Source organism: Heteronotia binoei, unplaced genomic scaffold (genome assembly GCF_032191835.1).
Source record: "Heteronotia binoei isolate CCM8104 ecotype False Entrance Well unplaced genomic scaffold, APGP_CSIRO_Hbin_v1 ptg001695l, whole genome shotgun sequence".
NCBI lineage: Eukaryota > Metazoa > Chordata > Lepidosauria > Squamata > Gekkonidae > Heteronotia > Heteronotia binoei.
This window is the reverse complement of record NW_026800366.1, coordinates 24,950-34,951: the sequence shown is the minus strand read 5'-3', so window position 1 is coordinate 34,951 and position 10,002 is coordinate 24,950. Positions and strand designations below refer to the sequence as shown.

Genomic DNA, 10,002 nt, shown 5'->3' with positions numbered 1-10,002 from the left:
GGCAACTGCAGCAATTAGGCATTTGTCTTGTGTGCCCGGAGGGGGGGAGGGAGAGCTCAATTTGGTGCCCCCCCTCCCGGCACCCTAGGCAAATGCCTAGTTTGCCTAGTGGGTGGGCCGGCCCTGGAGAATACAAACTTTAGGAATCAAATCAACCAATTTCCTCCTCTTTCTAATTCCACCCCCGCCAACTTGAATACCTTCAATATTTCACATTCTTGATAGCACCATACACGCTCAGTGCTCAACAGCCCGTTTTTCTTTTGATGTCTTTTGTAAAACTAGAATTTGCTACATGTTTTAAGGGCTGATTTCCCTTGGGGTGCAAAACCCTCTCGCTTATCCATGTGACCCTACTGAATGGCAGATCATGAGGTTTATTAGAGGGAATTAGGATACTTCAGGAATCTAAGGTTGTGGTCCCTAGCCCATGCAAGTTTAATGCTACAATAAAGCTGTTAAAGTTTAATAGGCTACGAAACTAATTATTTGCAGCAATGACCTAATAGGGAACACGTCGTCATGTTTGTTGCTCCAGGCAGGGATAGTACAAGTTATCCTGGATTGTGCAGCTGCACTGATGTGAAAAGGCAGCACTCGAACCCAAGTCTGCTACAGCTCTTCAAAACCTCAGTGCCCTGAGAGCCATTTAGAAACCAATCGAGGGCCACGACAACCTGCACTGCAGTTCCATTCGCCTTGCTAAACAAAACCGCAGGGATCTTTTTTTGTAAATAAAGACTTTTTATTATGCAAATAGGAATGTGATTTTTCACCATGCTCATTTACAATGGAATCTCTGAACTGGACAAATAATATATATATCGTTTCTGTACCTAGATCCAGCACAATGTAATCTATTTACATTCAAGTTTACATGTTTTCTTCAAGTTCGGTATCTGATGCTGTCGAGATATTTCAGCCGCATTCTTACATGACCCTGTGCGCAGACGGGGGAGGCGCGCAAGCGCAGGTGGGGGAATTCTGAAAGGGTTTGCTGCGTCCGATCACCAGGCAAAACTGGGAAGCAGGATTTAAATGGGAAAGGGCTTGTCCATTTCACCAGGTAACTGGCTGAAACGGAAACACTCGAGACTTTTCTGTCACTATGTTTCCACTCCCATCCTCACATCATCTTCTCTCATATCCACAGACTTTTATTCCGGTTTTCCCATCAAATCCTTCCAGCAATGTCAAAAGTGATTTCCATTTTTCGTGGCAACCCCTATCCTTCCAATTACCGGATCTGCAGTCATTTGAGAGGGACGGGCCTTTTCAAAATGCCATCACTTCTCCAGTTTCCTAGGATCGTACCCCTGCCAAACATGACGTTCCGAGTTTATTTTTCATCCCGCAACCTCGTAAAACCACTGAATTTGGACAGATTCCCCCCCACCAACACCATTGCGCCAAAAAAAAAAAAATTAACGTGAACAGCATCTGAACCAGACAGTTATTTTACCATTATATTCAACGAATTCTAATTAAAAAATGTGTAATATAAAAATAGTCAATAATCCACAAACACGAAAAGCCTACTTTTAACATGCAGCTCAGCTCAGATTGTCCGGTTCACAATGCCTTTCCGTTCTGCAGAGTTCCGACTGTTTCGTTCGCTGCGCGCGTTGCGTTATTTGGCAGTGCGTGTTAAAGCAGATCATCCTCTGTCGGAAGGCAGAGTGAGAGAGTTCTTAGTTATATTCCAGTTGCATTATAAATCCCGCCCTACCCCCAATCTGAGGATTTGGAGAGTACTGAAGTTTTTGGCCTGGCCTTACAACAGACCACAGGGCGCCAGCTCGACGGCCTCGGTTCTGAGAATGATTTCAAGCACGCCCTCCACACAAGATGTCCTTTCAGTTGCGCGGGGGACTCCTCAAAGGGCTCTTTGGCTTTCCCTCTGTGTACTCGGAGGGACGATATTAACAGATTGTCTCAAAATGCAGCTGTCCTTCATGCTTGGAGGGTGACTGACCGAGAAGGAACGAGTCAGTGCCGCGATCCTACAAGCAGGTCTCTAGGCACGATTGAGCCCCTTTTGCTTCTTCATGTCGTGACATCTCCTCTGGCGCTCATGGGTTGCCCACCGGCAGCGGGAAGCTGGACTGGCCCATCTAATTCGGATTCACGCACAAAGATGACTGCGTCTCCGCTGACGTTGATGAGGCACTGCGCCTGCGAGAACAGAGACGGGGACACCTGGTTACAACAGCGGCCGATCTTTTGAAACTGACAATATTACCCTCATCATTTGTACCCAGGCTTTGTAGTGGAGAGGGATTGGGTGACTGGAGGAAGCAGCACTGGCACAGCTAATGAAGACTGGGAGCGGGGCTCCACCGATGACTGCAGCAGCTGTCAGAGCTAACAGCTGCTATAGTAACCCGGGGACTTCTGATCATGTGCAGGCTTGATTTCAGGCTGTGTAAACTGGTTCAGAGCAAGCAAAAGGCTGCCATCCTGTTTTGGTGTCATCTGCATGGTTGGCCACTACACGACTCAACCCTAGTTCCAGATCATTTATAAGTAAATTAAATAGTATCAACCCCAATACTTATGTGGGACCCCACTGCTTACCACCTTCCATCGTGAAAACTGTCCACTGATTCCCGCCCTTTGTTTCCTGTCATTTAACCAGTTTCTAATCCATAAAAGCCTCTTTTGGTTGTCGTAGATTTTCCAGGCTGTGTAGCCTTGGTCTTGGCGTTTCGCCAGCAACTGTGACTTGGGTCCTCAGAGGTGTAACTCAGAAAACTGGAGCTCTCTCTGGGTCAAATTGAGACCCATAAAAGAATCTGTCCTAATAATGCGAGCCTTGATGGATCAGACCAGCGTCCATCTATTCCAGTATCCTGTTCCACAAGGGGGCCAATCAGTTCCTCTAGAGGTCCAACAACAGGGTAGAGAGGCCGAGGCCTTCCCTTGATGTTACCTCCTAGCACTACCTGTGGAGAGAGATTTGGGAGGGAAACATTTGGCCAGATGCCAAAAAGAACTGCAAATGGCTGCTGGCTTTTCCATCCCCACTTGTTACTGTAGAAAGAGGTTGTGTGGTTGAACTTGCTTAACATAAGAGCCACATAGAATAAATGTCAGATGTTTGAGAGCCACAAGGACGGAGGGAAGGGAGGGAGGGAGGGAGGGAGGGAGGGAGGGAGGGAGGGAGGAAGGAAGGAAGGAAGGAAGGAAGGAAGGAAGGAAGGAAGGAAGGAAGGAAGGAAGGAAGGAAGGAAGGAAGGAAGGAAGGAAGGAAGGAAGGAAGGAAGGAACAGCTGGAAATAAAGCAACTTCCAAGCTGCCAGCTGAGTTGGCAAAGTGATTTAAACATGCAAATGCCTTCTCCAAGTCAGCCAACGGGGTGGTGGGGGCTTCAAGAGCCACACAATATGTGTGAAAGAGCCACAGTATGGCCACCCCTTAAATAGATAATGAGTTTCCAAATGACATTTACCTGATTTTTGTTGGGGTTCTCCATGAAGACGCACTGCTTCATGATGTACGAGACCACGGCATTTCCCCCCAGAGCTGCCACGTGAGCCCGCACCATTGCAAACACTTCGGCGATGAATGCATGCAAGAAGCCACTCACTCCACCCTCCTGTTAAGATACAGGCAAAAAAAGGGGTTTAGCAAATATGCTCCAGAAAAGCCATCAACTGCTTACGTACTCTTCTCTAACTTCAAAGTGAATTCTAACAAAGTGGCGGCTCAGAACATAGTTGTCACAAAAGACCTGCCTCACCTCTCTTACAACATAAGAAGAGCCCTGCTGGATCAGACCATTGGGCCACCTAGTCCAGCATCCTAAGAACACAAGAAGAGCCCTTCTAGGTCAGACCAGTGGTCCATCTAGTCCAGCATCCTAAGAACATCAGAAGAGCCCTGCTGGATCAGACCAGTGGTCCATCCAGTCCAGCATCTTAAGAACATAAGAGCTCTGCTGGATCAGACCAGTGGTCCATCTAGTCCAGCATCCTAAGAACATCAGAAGAGCCCTGCTGGAACAGACCAGTGGCCCATCTAGTCCAGCATCCTAAGAACACAAGAAGAGCCCTTCTTGGTCAGACCAGTGGCCCATCTAGTCCAGCATCCTAAGAACACAAGAAGAGCCCTTCTAGGTCAGACCAGTGGTCCATCTAGTCCAGCATCCTAAGAACATCAGAAGAGCCCTGCTGGATCAGAGCAGTGGTCCATCTAGTCCAGCATCCTAAGAACACAAGAAGAGCCCTGCTGGATCAGACCAGTGGTCCATCTAGTCCAGCATCCTAAGAACATCAGAAGAGCCCTGCTGGATCAGACCAGTGGTCCATCTAGTCCAGCATCCTAAGAACACAAGAAGAGCTCTGCTGGATCAGACCAGTGGCCCATCTAGTCCAGCATCCTAAGAACACAAGAAGAGCCCTTCTTGGTCAGACCAGTGGCCCATCTAGTCCAGCATCCTAAGAACACAAGAAGAGCCCTTCTAGGTCAGACCAGTGGTCCATCTAGTCCAGCATCCTAAGAACATCAGAAGAGCCCTGCTGGATCAGACCAGTGGTCCATCTAGTCCAGCATCCTAAGAACATCAGAAGAGCCCTGCTGGATCAGACCAGTGGTCCATCTAGTCCAGCATCATAAGAACATAAAAAGAGCCCCACTGGGTCAGACCAGTGGTCCATCTAGTCCAGCATCCTAAGAACATAAGTAGATCCCTGCTGGATCAGACCACTGGGTACATGTCCGTAGCCAGAAAATTTTGGGTGGAGGGGCCCGGGTGAAAAAAAAATTGGTGGGGGGGCTGCAGGGCTTGGCTGCTTCTTTCCAGTTCTGCTTTAGACCTCCACCTGCCTCCAGGCGAGGATCATCACTTCCCCCTACTACTCAAGAGAAAGCCCATGCCTGCCTGAGCAGCCTGGAGCAGGCCAGAGTCTGACCGTGGGGTGGGTGAGAACGCGGCGGGGGGGGGGGAATGCTAACAGGGAAGACGCCCCCCCTCAACCCTGTTACACTTACTATAAGCATTTGCAGCGCTCCTACAAAACCAGTTACATTGAAGGATCACAAGTGACTAATTTTCAGTCTGCTATGGCAGGCAGCTAAAATCCTTGTACTGAAAAGTGATGCTTTCTCCCATGAATCGCCTGGCAGTCCGCGGAACAGTCAGCCGCTTACAGAAGTGGGATGGACCACCTCCGGCCGGTTGTGGGGGCAGAGTTTACTGAGGGTCTCTTCCAAAATAATGGAGATGGAGGATCCCGTGTCCAATTCCATCAGGCAGGGACCCCCCTCGATCAAGACCTGCACTTTGACCTTGTCGGGGGTGTCCTGGGGCAAGTTCATTACGTGGATGCTGCTTGTGGCCATCATGTGTGCATCTGTCAAGTCGTGGTGTGTGGACTGGGGCCTCCTGTTGGGTCTGGGCGGGGTTTAGGCTCCTAGTGACACTCTCGGTCTCCCCCTCTGCTCAGGCATTTGTTACCACTCTCAGCCCTCTAAGAAGGTTGGGTTGGAACGTGCTATTATAGCACGGAGGAGCAAGATATTGCGGTGTGTTTCCACCCTTGGCAAAGTTGCTGTCGTTTTAACTAAGCCGCCAGTGCTGAGTGACAGCTGCCAAACAGTCATGCTGTGCTGAGCAGACTTTCATTTGTTGCTGAGGGCTTCAGGAAGGACATAACCCCCCCCCCCCCTTTAGGATGCAAGTTGTTTGGCCCAACAGGCAACCACTTCCTCCTTCAGTTCACTTGCCTTTACAGATCTTTGCCACCGCCTCAGAGGCGGAGGACAGTTTGGGAAAGGGCCTGTGATAGCATGGAGCCCCTGTTCACGCGGGCCCATGATGTCTGTGGCGTTCGCAGCCCCCAGGTGTTGTCGCTCTCTCTCACGGTCCATTTGTCTCTCGCTCCCCCCCCCCCCCGCGCTGTTGCTCTTTCTTTCTTGCTCACTCTCTCGCTGTCCCCCCCCCTTTTAACTCGGCTTCACCACCTCCGCTCAGCAGCCCCTGCTCAAGTGCATCGGGTTCCGAGAGGGCGGCTCCAATGGAGGGGGCCTATAGAGGGAAGGGGGATTTAAACAGAGGGGCCGTGCCCCCCCATGCCCCTAATGTAGCTACGGGCCTGCTAGGTCACCTAGTTCAGTATCCTAAGAACACAAGAAGAGCCTGCTGGATCAGACCAGTGGTCTATCTAGTCCAGCATCCTAGGAAATAAGAAGAGCCCTGCTGGATCAGACCACTGGTCCATTTAGTCCAGCATCCTAAGAACATCAGAAGAGCCCTGCTGGATCTGACCTGTGGTCCATCTAGCCCAGCATCCTGTCTCCAATCAGTTCCTCTGGAGGTCTAACAACAGGAAAGCCTCTGAATGTTGGGGTTTTCTTTTAATCACCACGGCTAGTATCCACTGATGGACCTGTCCTCCATGAATCTATCTTATCCCTTTTAAAGCCTTCTAGGCCTATAAGGACGCAAGAAGAGCCCTGCTAACAGCCCCTCTAAGCACTGCTTGGAGAATTACGCATTGTCTGAGTGCTGCTTTAATTCAGCCTTCAAATAAGCAGAGCCTGATTTACTGGCAATATAAACACTTAAAAAACCACATGGAGCATTCACAGCTTAAAATGAACAGCCCACACAAAACTCTCTGCTGTCATGGCCACAGGAATGCTACTGAACAGCAGCCTTCTTTCAGATTGGTTTGCAGGGCTTCCTAGGACCAAGGCTGGGCAGATCAGAGACAGGGGCCTAGCGTTGCTGACTCTTCCCCTCTACATATAGTTAACAGAAGAAGAAATTGGATTTATATCCCGCCCTCCAGTCCGAAGAGTCTCAGAGCGGCTCACAATCTCCTTTACCTTCCTCCCCCACAACAGGCACCCTGTGAGGTGGGTGGGGCTGGAGAGGGCTCTCACAGCAGCTGCCCTTTCAAGGACAACCTCTGCCAGAGCTATGGCAGACCCAAGGCCATGCTAGCAGGTGCAAGTGGAGGAGTGGGGAATCAAACCCGGTTCTCCCAGATAAGAGTCCACGCACTTCACCACTACACCAAACTGGCTCTCCGCCAGTTGGGTTGGATGTGGTTAAAAATATACCAGCGTTGTATCTGCACTGCCTCAAAGTGGACTGAAGAACTGCATAAAGCGTAACGGATACGATACTATACTTAAAAAAATTATTAGGAAAACTAGACTAAATACAACAACTGCAAGAAGTAAATGCATGAACAATCAGTGGGGTAATATTATATAGGCATCAAAGAGGCAACATACTAAATTATATAGCATTAAGGGAAAAAAACTAGTCAGCATACATTTCAATAACGAAACCATATGGACTACAGACACGAATATTCAAATAAGAAGTATAGCTTTGGCAGGATTGGGCAACGATGGAATAGGTTCTTGATTAGAAAAGGGAACCATAAATCCTCAAAATTAGTGGTAAACGTCCCAGTTTCTGACTCACAAATGTTTGAAGCTATTTTATCCATTACGCAAAGATGATACTATACTTTCGACTGCATCCACAATACAGGTCTGAGCAGCTGGGATAATTTAAAGGGCTCGTATTCGAGTAAGGTGTACGGCCCTGATTTTCCCTGTTCATTTTGAACGTTGACATCCCCGGGCCTCCCTGAACCCATATTCATCTTATTCATTTTATAATCCATCGATTATAAAAACACAAAGAGAGCAAAGCTCACCTCCCTCAAAGAAGTGGTCTCTCGGATGAAAAACATGTTGATGATTCCAAGATACTTGGTGATTTTTGCTCCGGGGATAAAGGAAAGAGGTGTCATCTTGACCACGGGCACCGTGGAATTGATGCCTGATGTGCCAGAACGGTGACGGGACTGCCCCTCAGTCAGCGGGCTTGGCTTGTCCAGGGAAACGGCTACAAAACGGCAGGAGAGAAGAGAATAAGTGGACAAGACACAAGGAAAAATGTCGCTCGCTCCAACAAGAGTAGCCCTTCAGCGTGGTTTCCACATAGCTTGGTGACAACATTCAGCTGTCTGTGATGCTCAGCCAAAGAAAGGAAATAATCATGCAACGCATGCAAACGAGAGACAAAAAGCTCAAATGGGGATTTGTTTTGGAAGAAGAGTGGCATTCCTGCAAAAGAAAACATCGAGGCCAGCAGCTGCACGGACAATGATCAGTTGTAAAGACAGGGGAGGCATGGGGGGGGGGAGAAGTGAGGAGGAAAGGGAATCACAATTTTGATATAAAATTTCTGCTACAGGAAACGACAAGAGTCTACGGGAAAGAGTGTGAAAGTTGACACGTTTCTCTAGTCTGGTATTTCCCCCCCCACCCCCCCAAAAAATTTGGACAAATTCTTCCGTTGCGGTCAGCTTCCAGATATACCGTCATCACGAGTTGACTCAAGTGGAACAGTCAGACCTGCAGCCATTGATCTTGCTTTTAAAAAACCCGAAAAACCTCGCTGCGTTCTACAATTCGGTGACTGCAACCTCAAATGTCAATGCAGGGGATCCCTGCATGAATCATAGAATCATAGAGTTGGAAGGGACCTCCAGGGTCATCTCGTCCAACCCCCTATGCTTAGAGTAATTTCACTGATGTATACATACACTTTCTGCCAGACGGTGTATGTATACCTTTTCGCTGTACAATTCACAAGCTTATTTAGCACCTTTACGTTAACTGGCAATTTGCCTTTGGAGCACAGTGTAATGGGCTCCCAAAAATCAGCCCAGCGTTTGTTTTCCCCCCCAAAAAAAGAGAAGATGCTTGGTGTCTGCAGCTTTCACACTCGGACACTGATTTGTTCAACGCCACTACTAGGTAGGAAGCTCCGCCCTTTGCCACTGAGATATCAGAACTATGCCTCCAACGATCAGAATGTGGTAGAAATGGCCGCCTACTTGTCTTAATTGATCCACGCCTTATGGTCTGAGCTTTCAGTTTAATGAACTCTATCCAGCTGTTGCATCTGTCTGCAAAGGAACTGTAATCAACTGACGTTGCTGGAAACACAGACAGAAAAAAAAACAAAAGAAAAAACAAAGGAAAATATATGGATGATGTCCCTTTGCCCAGTGAAGTGATCCTGCTGACGAACCAAATTATCCGTATCCAAGAGCAAACGATTCTCCTGTGGCTTCCAAAGAAAATCAGAACTCAGACTTGGTACACTTGTTTTGTCTAGCTGGCGGGACCTTACCAGTGGGGTCACAGCTGAGTATCACCTAGATGGGATGCGTATCTGGAAACTTACTGCCGGAAAAGAGAGTTTCAGCTGGGTAGCTGAGCTGGGCTGGGCTGGGCTGCAGTAGAAAAGCAAGATTCGAGTTGAGCAGCACCTTAAAAAACAAGATATTCCAGGGTATCAGGGCTTTTTTTGTAGCAGGAACTGCTTTGACTATTAGGCCACACACCCCTGATGTAGCCAATCCTCCAAGTGCTTACAGGCCTCTTAGTACAGGGCCTACTGTAAGCTCCAGGAGGATTGGCTGCATCGGGGGGGGGGGGGGGGCGTGGCCTAATATGCAAAGGAGTTCCTGCTACAAAAAAAGCACTGCAAGGTATACACTGCAGAGAGTCACACGAAGCTGCCTTCTACTAAATCAGACCCCTGGTCCATCAAAATCAGTAGACTGGCTATGGCTCTCCGACTTCCTTTGCGGAAGTCTTTCACATCCCCTGATGTTTCATCCTTTAAACTAGAGATGCCGGGAATTGACCCCGGGACGTTATGCATATCAAGCAGAGGCTCTACCATTGAACCACGGCTCTCTTCATCGTGGTGAGCTGGGACTCTCAAAATCTTATACCCTGGAAAATCTGTTTTCGCCTTTTAAGATGCCCCTGGACTCAAATCCTACCGGGAAAGAGCGACTCTCTTATCACATTCCGCAAACGTCAGCGAGTTTGTGACAGGTCCCAGGGCTGCCCATGCCATTTTTTGGTACACGCTTGGCAATGCTTTCAGAGAGACTCCTCGCCAGCTCCAGTGACGCTGCGCATGCTGGCAGCCCCTACGGCCCACAGTAATATTTG

At 48.6% G+C, this 10,002-nt stretch overlaps 1 protein-coding gene across 1 annotated transcript in view; it reads right to left on the bottom strand.

Moving 5' to 3' along the window:
• Positions 1–723: 723 nt before the first annotated feature.
• Positions 724–10,002, bottom strand: part of LOC132565792 (C2 domain-containing protein 5-like) — a 31,041-nt gene continuing 21,762 nt past the window's right edge. The window contains exons 6-9 of the mRNA XM_060230515.1: positions 8,868–8,969; positions 7,680–7,870; positions 3,452–3,598; positions 724–2,175 (exon numbers count right to left, since the gene is read on the bottom strand). Coding sequence (XP_060086498.1) covers positions 2,047–2,175; positions 3,452–3,598; positions 7,680–7,870; positions 8,868–8,969 — 569 coding nt within the window. The 3' untranslated portion in view covers positions 724–2,046. The remainder of the gene's footprint in view (positions 2,176–3,451; positions 3,599–7,679; positions 7,871–8,867; positions 8,970–10,002) is intronic.